Source organism: Pomacea canaliculata, linkage group LG2 (assembly GCF_003073045.1).
Source record: "Pomacea canaliculata isolate SZHN2017 linkage group LG2, ASM307304v1, whole genome shotgun sequence".
In the NCBI taxonomy this organism is placed as follows: domain Eukaryota; kingdom Metazoa; phylum Mollusca; class Gastropoda; order Architaenioglossa; family Ampullariidae; genus Pomacea; species Pomacea canaliculata.
Genome location: NC_037591.1, coordinates 10,054,183 through 10,066,712, shown reverse-complemented (window position 1 = coordinate 10,066,712; position 12,530 = coordinate 10,054,183). Strand labels below are relative to the sequence as shown.

General features: G+C 39.9%; 2 protein-coding genes across 3 annotated transcripts; both read right to left on the bottom strand.

Annotated features, from left to right (window-relative positions):
* Positions 1-2,556: 2,556 nt before the first annotated feature.
* LOC112557781 (glycine, glutamate and proline-rich protein-like) lies at positions 2,557-5,367 on the bottom strand. 2 transcript variants are annotated; one of them, XM_025227819.1, is made up of 6 exons: positions 5,207-5,367; positions 4,948-5,007; positions 4,050-4,139; positions 3,661-3,770; positions 3,221-3,371; positions 2,557-2,892 (listed from the first exon to the last, which is right to left on the bottom strand). In XM_025227819.1, exons 1-6 carry the CDS (start codon positions 5,253-5,255, stop codon positions 2,756-2,758), a joined length of 597 nt encoding a protein of 198 aa, XP_025083604.1. In that variant the 5' UTR covers positions 5,256-5,367; the 3' UTR covers positions 2,557-2,755. The 2 variants fall into 2 exon arrangements, with proteins under 2 accessions (XP_025083604.1, XP_025083605.1); XM_025227820.1 differs by having other exon boundaries at positions 4,963-5,007.
* An 865-nt stretch (positions 5,368-6,232) lies between these two features.
* Positions 6,233-8,969, bottom strand: LOC112557780 (glycine, glutamate and proline-rich protein-like). Its single transcript, XM_025227818.1, has 6 exons — positions 8,870-8,969; positions 8,506-8,565; positions 7,862-7,951; positions 7,372-7,481; positions 6,864-7,014; positions 6,233-6,611 (listed from the first exon to the last, which is right to left on the bottom strand). Exons 1-6 carry the CDS (start codon positions 8,916-8,918, stop codon positions 6,475-6,477), a joined length of 597 nt encoding a protein of 198 aa, XP_025083603.1. The 5' UTR covers positions 8,919-8,969; the 3' UTR covers positions 6,233-6,474.
* Positions 8,970-12,530: the final 3,561 nt, after the last annotated feature.

The window sequence follows — 12,530 nt, the reverse complement described above, 5'->3', positions numbered from 1 at the left end:
CGTTGCAAGTCCCATCTGTGTTGAGTATGATAATACATTTTGTATTCAGAACATAGTAAACTAACAATCCGTCACTACAGTAACAATCAAAAGAACAGTTAGTCAAGGGTTAGGTCTCACTGTTCGAACTCGATTATATGTTCCTTCTCATGACATTCACTTTAATAATTTTGACAGGTCTTGCAATGAGCAGGTCATTGGTAACTGCCACAAAATGTAAAGAAAGATGTTCAAAAGACGATACACAGAGGCTGACTGATGATTATTATCACAGGCCATCAATTCGTGTTCATTGTAGCCTTGAATAAATAAAACATCGCCGATAAGGTTTTTGAGCTGTGTCGTGCGAACACAAAGACATTCATCACAGAGTTCTTCAGGTGTTTCAGTGTCCCTGCCTCTAGAAAGGTGTGGCCGTGTCGGCGTCTAGGTTTTTCTGACCCAAGATAAATTTCGGAGACACCTTGACCGAGAAAAAAAATCCATGATGATTGATTGATGATGAGTGATGAGGATTCATAGATGGATCGATGGATAGATCGGATGATCGGATGGATGGATTGATAGGATGGATGGTCGGATTGGTTGGATGATTGATTGATTGGATGATTTGATAATGATTGGATGATGATTGGTGATTGATGATGATATGACTACTAATAATAACAAATAAAGAACAGAGCTGCAAGACTATTGACACGATCAACAACAAAATTAACAATCTTATCAATTGTTTTGATGAGTTTTGGGCCGTAAACATGAGGTAGCATTACCTCATAGATATGTAGACAAGCTGACCTCGGAGGTCAATAGGCGGTGACATTTTCTGTTCAGTTCACAGACACTCTCTAGGTCAGAGGAAGATATCAAATTGTTAGGTAGCCTTAAGAGGATGAACTCACGCACCGTGCCACCACAGGTAAGGTTGCAGAAGATATTTTCTCTGCTTTTATAGTTTACACCACACCCATGAGCAATTCAATTTTCATTGTCGTGTAGAGCGTGGCAGGTAGCACACATTTCTCGCAGCTTTCGTGTATTTATTTATCTCGCTGCTTTTCAGAGCTCACCAGGTATTTTATTGCTGCTCACTCCTGGATTTTGTGACAGTTTGTGCTGATGAGTCACTCCCAAACGCACATCCATCTTTTGGAAAGAAAAAAAGCGTGAAAACAAGATGTAAGACTGTCCCTTTGAAGTTTACACAATCCATCTTTGTCTTGTTGCAGGAGAACAAGTAAACAAGAAGTTTGAATACATTATTCATTTTTATGTTCTGAATTTTTTTGTGGATATTCCAGGATGTCAGAAATAGGCGTCCATTTATATTCAGATGGTAAAAAGATGGAACAGGCAAGAGAAGACCGTGTTCACTTCTATTCTGCGTATATTTTCTTCAGCTTCGTCCTGCTAGACTGTTGTAGTTGTTATGATTGTTACTATTCCTTGACACTAAAAAGCTCCTAAAGTGTTAGGAGCTAAGAATACTATTTCGCCCAAGGAAGGCACCAGCTACAGATAAATAAGAAGAAAACACAGAAAACACAAAAAATAAATAAAGGCAAGCACGCTCTCTCACACACACATATGTATACAGGATGTGCGTTATATTCCCTGTTATTACAATAGTCTGGCTATTTTGTTGTTACAGTTGCTGTAGTCCACAGTTTTTTTTTTATTGTTTGCGCCAGCAGACGGCATGTGACTAAACAATGGATATTTTTCCGAAGGTCAAAGGAGAAAGAAACAAGGATGTGTTACAGATGAATAAACAGAACTGTGTATTCGTCAGAACATCTGTTTGTCACATTTGCTGGCATGGTGACAGCAGGCGTTAAATAACAGTAACACGAGCCACCACTCAGGCTCGCAAGATTAGCGGGAATTATCGAGAAGGGAATCTAGACTTTCCCCCAAAGCTTTGTTGTTTCTATATATATATTACTGCCGAGTGTGTATTTACATGGCTGCTGAAAAAAATAATGAAGAGAAACAAGCAGCTAGCGAAAACAAGAGGGTTTAGGCAGATTGCTTGATGCGTGGGAAACAACCTTATTCAGCTGGCTTTTGCTGACATTTAAAACAAATATTAAGTTTATCTCGAGTATCAGTAGCCGAGATAAATGAAAAACTAAGCTTTTGAGGAGATTTAGTTTAGTACAATGAAAACACTCAGTTAAACCTACACACAGGGCGTAGTCCATGTCCGGACGTGTGTACCGCCACATGAAAACGAAAGTAGCTAACGTAAACAGGTCGCAGTCGCTTCCCCGGATGACTATGTCGTAAAATTGTTATGCCGTAAAAATAAATCGGGCCACTCATATATCAGATTTAATAGTATGCAATATTTATTTATTTGCAATGCATAACTACATATCTGACAGTGTGTGCGATTAAGAAGACTTTTCTGTATGAAGCACACTTCTTTGCTGAAGAGAAGGGTGGGTAGGCTGATGTCAACTTTTTTCCCCCATTGTAGGTTCCGGATATTCTCTATATAAAGCTGAATACATTCCTAGTCATTCAGAACTACGGTTGCAAAACAACGAATTCTTTCCAGAAAAGTCTCTTTTTATTGTTCTCTCTCTGGAATATTTAAATGCTAATATCCAAAACGTTTCTCATATCGTGATTTTTCTCCATCTTAAACATTTAATTCCAAAAACTGCTCACATCAATGTTGTTCTCGCCTTTGAACATTAACTGCCAGGAAGTGTCTGCAGCGTTACTTTTCTCTCCATTGAACATAATTTTATGACCACCCCAATGCCTGCAGGCGCTGTGCACGAGCCATGACATCATTGCTGTAGTCGTTTCCAGTGGTGCCCTTGTCCAGACCCTCCCAGCTTCGAACATTGGTCACACCGAAGTTGTAGGCAGCCACACCACCTGGTGAAGAGTTAGCAAGCTGTGGTTAAATTTTAATTTGCACCTCGTCTTCCTAGTTCCAGTGCTAGGAACATTTTGCCACTGTAGCCCCTAACGAGTGAATCGGTGTAGCTCATTAAAAAATACTAAGTTTCAAAATTCCAGAAAACACCATTTCCATAGCAACATAGACCAACAGTCAAGTTATGTCAACAACGTTGAAATTTTCTGCAGTTTCTGCTCTCTGAGTCTAAGGACATTTTTTAGTAAATATTTTTAAAGTTTGAAAACTCACCCCTTTCTCAGTGACACAGACCAATACCCAAGTTACACCAACAAATGGACGTACCCTGAATCTTCTGTTCAGCGCTCCATCCCCGGAACTTGGTGGAGACCTCTTTGATGAATGGAATCAGAACCTTGCCAACCATCATGTCGATGTGGCAACAAGTTCGAGGTCCGCAGTCCAAGCAGGGAAGTTTTGATTTACTGAGGTCACACTGTTGGCACAGACAAATATTCATATTGCTTATCAGTGGTCGTGGTGATGAAAGTGGATGGGGAGCTGCTCGGGGGGCAGCTGTGAACCGAAAGCTCCGGGGTAACGGGTACTAGGGGAGTTTTGAGCTCGGATCACACTGTTGGGACAGAATATCATCGTTGTTCATCACGTGAAGGTAATGACCCCAAAACCAAATATCAACAAATATTTTTAAGTTCCCTTCCTCATTTTCTTTTATTTTATCTGCTTCATTCTCGCCTAATCCAGCAAAGAAGACAAAAGGATACCTGCAGGACTCCCCAAGCTTTTCTACTGTCGCCATACCCATCAGGAGTCAGAGAGGCGCCGCCATCAGACTCCCGGCTGGCGAGAGCTCCGATGACACTGGCCTGGATACCTGCACACCAGCCAGTGATGTCACATCCTGTCACGTGGTAACCCCACCACCCACCCTTTCCCTTCCTCAGCAGCGAGCATATTAACTGATTTTACAAATAGCTCTGCAAAAACAAACAAAAAACAAATACCAAAAAAATCGAAGTAAACTATTCAGTAGTCCACCTCAAACTGGGGACTTTTCAGTAAACAGCACGCGCGCGCACACACACAGAAAAAGGAAGACAGACACCCCTACCCTACCTTCTGCACAAACAAACACACAGTTTTTGCCTCTTACAATATTTGTCTGCCGCTTGGTCGTAACACGATCGCAGAGATTCTAGTTCTTTAATTCTGGCGTTTACCGCTGCCTGGGATGCTGACACACCTGGTGACATGCATCGACAATAAAATTAATACAATTAAAGAATATGACACTGTATCCACACCAAGATTCCTGGGGAAAATGCAGAACATATATCTTTTCGACACATTAAGCATATATTTTTATATGTCGATTATTTATGTTTTAGTTTCATTTTTCTACCTCATGATTCGAGGTTTTTTTTCGTGTTTGTAGCAATGCAGTGTTTATGGCGCAGACTGGGAGGTATCCGAGCTCCTAGCCTTCAAATTATGTTTCGTGGAAGTCACTTTACAAAAGCATTGGGTGAGTCTTGGGTTCTACAGTGTTTCTTACAAGCAAACTAACAAAACTGATCTGACAGCACTTGAGCAAATAAAGTATATATATGTATAATACATCAGAAAGAGCTCTTGGCTCTGGTGTTATTATGTGGGACATTGTGCCGCTTTCTGTGGGTCGATCATTCATCTCTAAACCGTCAGTTACTATGTACGGTCACACTGTATGGCTGTACAGATCCCCAAGTTTACCAGTCACTCACTGTATACTTGTACAAATCAGTATGTCCACCCGGGGCAGTAGCTATGAAGCGAGAATCAGCTACTCGAGCATATATAGTCGTACACTCAGGGAAAATCTTGTTGGCATACTCACCATACTATCTCATGTTTCTTTACTCCATAGGGTATCTTTACCACAGTTTTATCAATACGGTTCCAGGGGTGAAATAGCCTCTTCGGGGTCTGGACATGTTTTATAATATCGGAAATAAAACGCTTGCCCCGGGGCAAGGACTTCTTCATGACTACAGCCCTCGTCCATTACTTACCTCCGTTACTCTTGCCAGTGGGCCGCAGGTTCCTGATGTCTCCATAGCAGTTTGTCGCCGCTGGAACACATTGAGCATCATCTTCAATAAAACACTGCACAAGGATCAACAATAATAATTGCATGTTAAAAAAGTCCGTTCTTTAGAAATAGAATATTTGCTGTTATTCTACAGATGTACTGACACATTTCCATCCAATGAAAACGGCAAAAACTCAAAATGAATTATTATCATTATTATTATTATTGATTTCTTTTACCCAGAGCAGAAGACAGGGTGACGACGAGGACACTCAGTGTGAGGAGCATGGCTTGTGATGAGAGTTCAGTCGAGACGATAGACCTTTGCCACAACTGGTTATCTTTTATTTCTGACGACTGTGTGGGAACACTGATGATTTACCAGAACGAAATACCAAGCAAGGTATTGTATTTAACTTAAATAACCGGAGACAGCTTCTGAAACTCTGTGATGTGTTTATCTTTACCGGGAGATCAACGAAATACATTAATCCTTCTGTCACAGCTGTTGTTGTTGAAAGATGGTGGTGGCAGACGTGGCGGCGGCGGTGGTGGTGGTGGTGTGATGGTGACGTTAGTAGTGGGAGAGTATATAAAACTACAGGTGATGTCAGGGTTAGGAGAAATGGCTACACAAAAGTCTTCACATCTGTTATTTTCCGCTTGCTTGATTTGCTTTGTCTGGACAACTGATCTCAGGTTCTACTGAAAGTTTGTGTTGCACCCAACTAAATCTCACCTAATGCCCTGTTTTTCATTTGTTCGCATTTATGTCGGGTTCCGACATTCACGGTAAAGTTAAATAAATAAAGAATTTTTTCATTATAAACATAAAAGGTTTTACTAGGAATTGTAAGTTTCACAGACATCAGTTAGTTTGTCCAAACGACCGAAGTTTTCCCCAACAACTATGTTTCTCTTCAAACGCTGTTTTATTTTTATTTTTGTTGTTTGGCAGTGATGAATAAATCTACTAGGTGAAACAACAAAATATTTAGCATATTTTAAGGATTTGTTTTAATAATCCAGTTTGATCCTACCAGGTACTCATGTTACAGACAGTCAACATTTACCGCAATCAAGCCAGGTGGCAAATAGATGTCTTGTTGACGAATACACAGTCTTGTTTATTTTAATAAGCAGCAATAGCCTCCATTAGCTATTGTAGTATCTTTATTAGGGGGAGTGTGTGTGGTTTCAGTATTTTCTCATTCATCATTTGGCTCTACGTATTCTCCATACATAAATACACACAAACCATCGTCGTGAATTGAATATGAGTTTTATTCAAGAAAAAGTTGAATATATATTTTCACATCCAAAAACTCTCACGTTTGGTGTTCTCTTTCTTTAACGTCCACACAAATGCTCTCATTGGTATTTTTCTCTTTTCTTTTTTGAATGTTAAGTTCAAGAAAATGTTCGCAGCTGTATTATTCTCTCTCTTGTATGCTTACTTCCAGAAAACATTCCCGTCCTTTTTGTTCTCGCTCTTGATCAGAATCGTTTAAGACCAGCCTAAAGACTTCAGGTACTGGGCTCTGGCCATGACATCATTGCTGTAATCGTTTCCAGTGCTGCCAACATCCAAGCCACTCCAGCTCTGAACGTTGCTGACCCCGAAGTTATAGGCAGCCACGGCACCTGGTCAGATGAGAATGATAAGAATGTTTTAAGTTATCAACCTGTACTTAGTTACTTTATTTCAATCCCACCCCTCGTTTCCTGGGTTCTGCCTCAGAGAAAATATCCTGGAAAACGTGATCATCATTGGATTTTAACTTATTCGTAGAAATCCACCTTTATTTGGGGTTGAATGGGTGTAGCACCTTAGATGATACTAACTCTCAAAATCCAAGAAAACCATCACCAGTCATATTAAGGACGATCACCTACCCTGCAGTTTCATTTCCCGGGTCCATGATGGGAACTTGCTGGAGACCTGTCTGATGTTTGGGACCAGAAGGCGGCCGATCATCATGTCGATGTGACAGCAAGTTCGAGGTCCGCACTGCTTGCAGGGAAGTCCTGAGTATCTGAGGTCACACTGTTGGCATAGACAGATATTCATATTGCTGATGGTGATATATATGGTGATGAAGGGGACGTGGAACTACTCGGGGAGTTTTGCGCTCTTGTCACAATCTGGGAGAGAGGACCTCCCACTGGTCCTTATCATGGTAGGTAAAGGTAACGAGTCTTATAGCCGGGTCGTCTTAAGAGAAACGAACATAACCGATTGACTGTGTCTAGGGCCCTGACTGTGGAAGGCAGAGCTGTCATGATCTCCCTTGATATATTATGTCCCCTTTTCTTCAGGGTGAACCGGGGGGAGTCTATCGAAACAGAATACCGAAGGACAAATAAAACTAAGGAAGAAAAATACAAACGATCAGTGGCACACCTGGAGGATTCCCCAAGCGTTTCCATTGTCGCCATACCCAGCTGAAGTGAGAGAGGCGCCGCCATTGGACTCCCGACTGGCGAGAGCTCCGATGACACTGGCCGGAAGGCCTACACCGAATAAATTTGATAATTATTCCTTTAAGCAAAGATGATCTTCATTTGTAACAGTTTTCATCCACATCATGAATATGAATATAGAGGCAAAAGGGTTAAAAAGATTTGCGTATGTCATGACAAGCAAAACCAGAGAATCTTGCAGAGAGCAGGAATACCGTTGTTGTTTTTTTTTTGTTTTTTTTTTTTGTTTTTAATCAGCAGTCGTTGTAAGTGCCTCAGTTTAGCATCAGGTCATTATTTCCAACAAAAGAAGAACATTTCGTCTCTTATAACGCCCATTGTGATGCTTATATTTACTTAACAATCTGCAAACTTCCCCTCACCAAACACATACACACACACACGCAAGCACTAACAGTTTTGGTTCTTACAATATCTGTTTGCCACTTCGTCATAACAGGATTTCATGGAGTTCAGTTCACTGATTCTGGCGCGCACGGCTGCCTGAGAAGCTGGCACACCTGGTGACAAATATCCAAAATAAAATTTAAAAATAACTACATTGTATCCACGGTCATTGGGGAAATGAAACATATTTTTGGATAATCAAGCATCTACTTCACATATCTCTTTGTTTTTTGTATGTTAGTTATTTTCCTTTTTTCCCAGAAGTCTTTACTTCTCTGTTTTCTCGATAATGTAACGGCGTAGCAGAGTCTCAAGAAAAAAAAACCAGCTTGGTTGGTTTACCTTGGTAAATGTCCACCTGAGAAAGTATACTCAGTGAATAGCAGTCTCGCTACAAAACTTAAGTCTTAAACACACTGCCTCCTACGGTGTTTGTTGCAAAATAACAACAAATATGATTTACCCAAACTAACATATACAGAAAGAACGCTTTAATCTGTTGTGTCACCGAGTCTCTCTCTTTAGGTCATTCATGTCATTTTGGACTGGTCACTCATTGATACTCCCTGTACAAATCTGAAACTGTCTACCTGTACCACTCACTCACTTTCTACGTGTTCATGTCTCTATGTACCAGTCAATATGTCCACCTGTAGGTTATACTCACCACCGATACGTTTGCCGGTAGGACTAAGATTACTGATGTTTCCATTGCAGTCAGTGGCCGCTGGAACAGATAGCGTTGAATATGTACATAACCTTCCCCATATAGTTAACTATAATAGTATAAACTGATGCCATAAAGTACAATATAATATTACATAAAGATAAAAAATAATAGCTGCATTTAAAGACATCAAAACCAGAAAACGGATTTGCTACCACAAGCGACTACCTGGTCTCAGATCTGATCTTATTGCCAGTCCAATACAAATGTACAGACACATTTTCATTCAACAAAGCCGTAACTCAACATAAAAAATCCAACTGTTATACAAAATAAACATTCTGAAGGAAAGAATTTCTTTTACCCAAAGCAGACGACACGGCGACGACCAAAACACTCAGTGCGAGGAACATGGCTGGTGACGAGAGTTGAGGGACAAAAGTCAAGATGTAGCTTTGCCACAACTGCTTGTCTTTTATACTTCACAGGTGTTCTGGTTATTTCCCAGGCAAAAATAACAAACAGGATGTTTTTTCTGAAATGCGTATGTTGTTGTTTCAAGTAATTTTGACTACAATTCTCCCAGGAATGCACACAGACAATGTATTTATCTTTTCTAAGAGATTCAGGTCAAACATTAATCCTGTTGTCACATCAACTGCTGTTGACAGGAGGAGGTGGTGATGGTGGTGGTGGTGGTGGAGAGATAATCACGGAAGTACAGAGTCCAATTTAGGATATTTTCTTCTTCGTTCATTTGTTTGTTTACTTACTTGTTTGGTTTTGACGATTGATTATAATTGTTACTAAAAGTTTTCTTTCCTCTCCAGTTTAATATCCTCGTGCACATTTACCTTGGCTGCCGACACGATAAACTTCCTATTGGTAGACTAAAGGATGTAACTGCGGATATTGCTTAAAGGGATTGTAAAGGCAAAATCAAACTGCTTAGAATTTCTTAAAGAGTAGGATCCATTAGAATCTCGTCTATTTTCGTGCGTTCATGTCGAAAAAGTTGAAGGTTTTGTAGCATGTTGTGTTTAATAAGAGAAATTTCATAGGACTCTTTCGTTTACTTAGACGAAGTGTCGTTCTCCGTCACGTGACCTTATGACATGTGACCAACATTTTTCTACACCTGTCTTTCTTGGCATTATTTAGTCGGTTGTTTCCTGGTTATATAATTTACAATTTTCTATATCTAGTCACTGCCGTTCGAAAATGGCGAGTCCGAGATCAGAGGTTACGCGTTAATCCTCGGCGCTAAAACCACCCGAACTTTATACATACCCAGCACTTATCTGAGTGTTTAGATTCCTTGTCGATCATCCTACCTGTGTTTATGACAAGATTTGTGGTGATTGGACCTAGTTTTGTGTGGTAGCCTACTTCACAACTTTTTTTTTTTAAATCCCATTTACATGTACTTACTTCTTGTATATATATATAGCTGTGGGAAAAAAAAACAACCTTGAAGCTAATTCAGTAAAGAAATTTGGAATTCTACTAATATTTATCTATGTAGCATAGCAAAAACTACAGTTGTACCTTACATGTGTTTTTTTAAAACATTTTGTTGTTGTTGAGAAAATTATAAAATTTCATGCGTTCAGAAAGAAAGGCCTGTGCCAAAGGTGCACAACTCGGGTGAGTGAAGCAATATGAATAACCTCCCTTACCTGTTTCTCTACATTGTGTTTTTCTGCAGCCTTAGCATATATTAAAAAGAAAAACAGGGTGTTTTCAGAGTGGAATAGGGCGTGTTAGACTTGAATGAACACTGCGTAAAAGTCAACAAAGCAGTTACTTGTCATTTGACCCGACGTAAACAAGTCTCATGTGAAAAACATTTATGTAGACAAGGTCAAGTACAACAATATGTATGTAGACAAGGTCAAGCACAACAATAGCAAAATCATCCAAAATATTCTAGAATTACATTAAAAAAAAAACTTTACTACTTTTATTTTCTCTGGGGTGAGCATATCATCTCTCTTCTTCAGACCGTCAGATATCTCGGTGTTATCATCAGCGCATCTTCGTCTTATAACTCTCACATCGATATGCACTTTGACCCTTCCTAATAGTTTTCGCCATAAAAATATTCACGTCAGCAACAGAATCCAAATCAGCACAGTAGCTGGTTCGATACCTGTGCGAGACTGTCCTTCCCTAAGCAGTAAAATGGGTATCTGGTTGGGGAAGGAATGGAGTGTGTTGGTTGAGTTTTATATCGAACTAAGGGTATATCACGAGGACAGGCTGCGAGGGGAGGCGTTGAGCATCACCCTCGCAAAAAACTCTTCTCTAACACCTCATTCTCAATCGACTATCTGTACCTTTACATCTGGCCTCGCTGACGGTTTGCCTGGTGATATGAACGTGATGCACCCGAGAGAACAATTTACTATGTATGGTTTTTCGAAAGTCGATTGAGGTCACCAACAAAGGGGAAGGGTTGGTGTCAAAGCTTGTTGTTTTACACCCAGCCTGTAATAACTTATTATGGAAAGCAACCGGCCCAGTAAACAGATGTATATATGCTGAGGAAGAACCAGTTACCAGACAAGATCCGACATCCCGATACACACTGCATGGGTGGCCCACCGGTACGCCAGTCACACACACACAAACAAAAACGAACATATTTTTTATTTTATTGAAGATCTTCGTGGCTGCATTAAGCTATAGTGGCAGCTAGTTGTCAATGCAAAGCAGAAATTGCCACAGGAAATACAAACATTTCTCAAAAGTTGCTATCCCCCCAAAAAAACATCGACAACTTTGATCACGACTTATATGCAGGCGACGACTTTCTAAAAGAAATTGCAGCTCTACTGCACTTAAGACTAGACTTTCAACACAAAAAGCGCGATAATGCATAATTTACGGCCACAAAGAAAGCAAAAAAAAAAACCAACAACAACAGCAACAAAAAAACAAACTACAGCTGATGTCAGGGTTAAGGGCAATGGCTACACAAAAGCCTTCACAAATGTGTTATTTTCCACTTGCTTGATTTGCTTTGTTTGGACAGCTGATCTACTGAAAGTTTATGTGGCACCCAACTAAATCTCACCTAATGCCCTGTTTTTTCCTTCGTTCGCATTTATGTCGGGTTCTGACATTTACGGTAAAATTAACCAAACAAAGAAATGTTTTAAATATAAACTTAAAAGTATTGCTAGAAATATTGTAGTTTCCCAGACATCAATCAGTTTGTCCAAACGACCGATGTCTTCCCCAACAACTCTGTTTCCCTTCAAACACTGGGATTTTTTTTTTTTTTTGAACGATGAATAAATATATAGGCTTCTGTGTTTTGTGAAACCAAAAATATTTAGCATATTTTAAGGATTTGTTGTAATAATCCAGTTTGATCCTACCATGTACTCATGTTACAGACCGTCGACATTTACCGCAATCAAGTCAGGTGGCCAATAGATGTCTTGTTTACGAATGCATCTTGTTTATTTAAATAAGTAGCAGTAGCCTCCATTAGCTATTGTAGTATCTTTATTAGTGTGTGTGTGAAACTTTTTTATGGGAAAGGCGGTGACTCTGAGGGTCAAGGCTTGGTATACCAACTGGCGAGCCGGCCCACTCACTAGTACCGTTATGTATATCACCTGCTTCACTTTTTCCGTATTTATCAACTGTATCAATAAGCTTTGCGTACTCTAATCTTGCTCCAGTAGGCTGCTGGTCGTGTATATAGTATTTTTCAAATTATGCTAATTGTATAATAATTATACTAATAATTTTAGAATTATAACATTTCAGTCATTTCTGATGCATTTTTATCCCCACACAACCTTCAACACTGTGATCCTTTTTTCCTAGTCCTGTTCTAATGCCCAGCTTTCAGACTTTAAAAGAATTCAAACGGAGAGGCAAATAGTGAAAGACCTATGATAAAGCTATTATCCTTTTGTAACGGACAAGTACTTAGTAGAGGGGGTAAGGCGGGAAGGTCGACAACCGTGGTTGATCTGATCTAGAGTAGTGGGCTGGAAGTTGTTTGC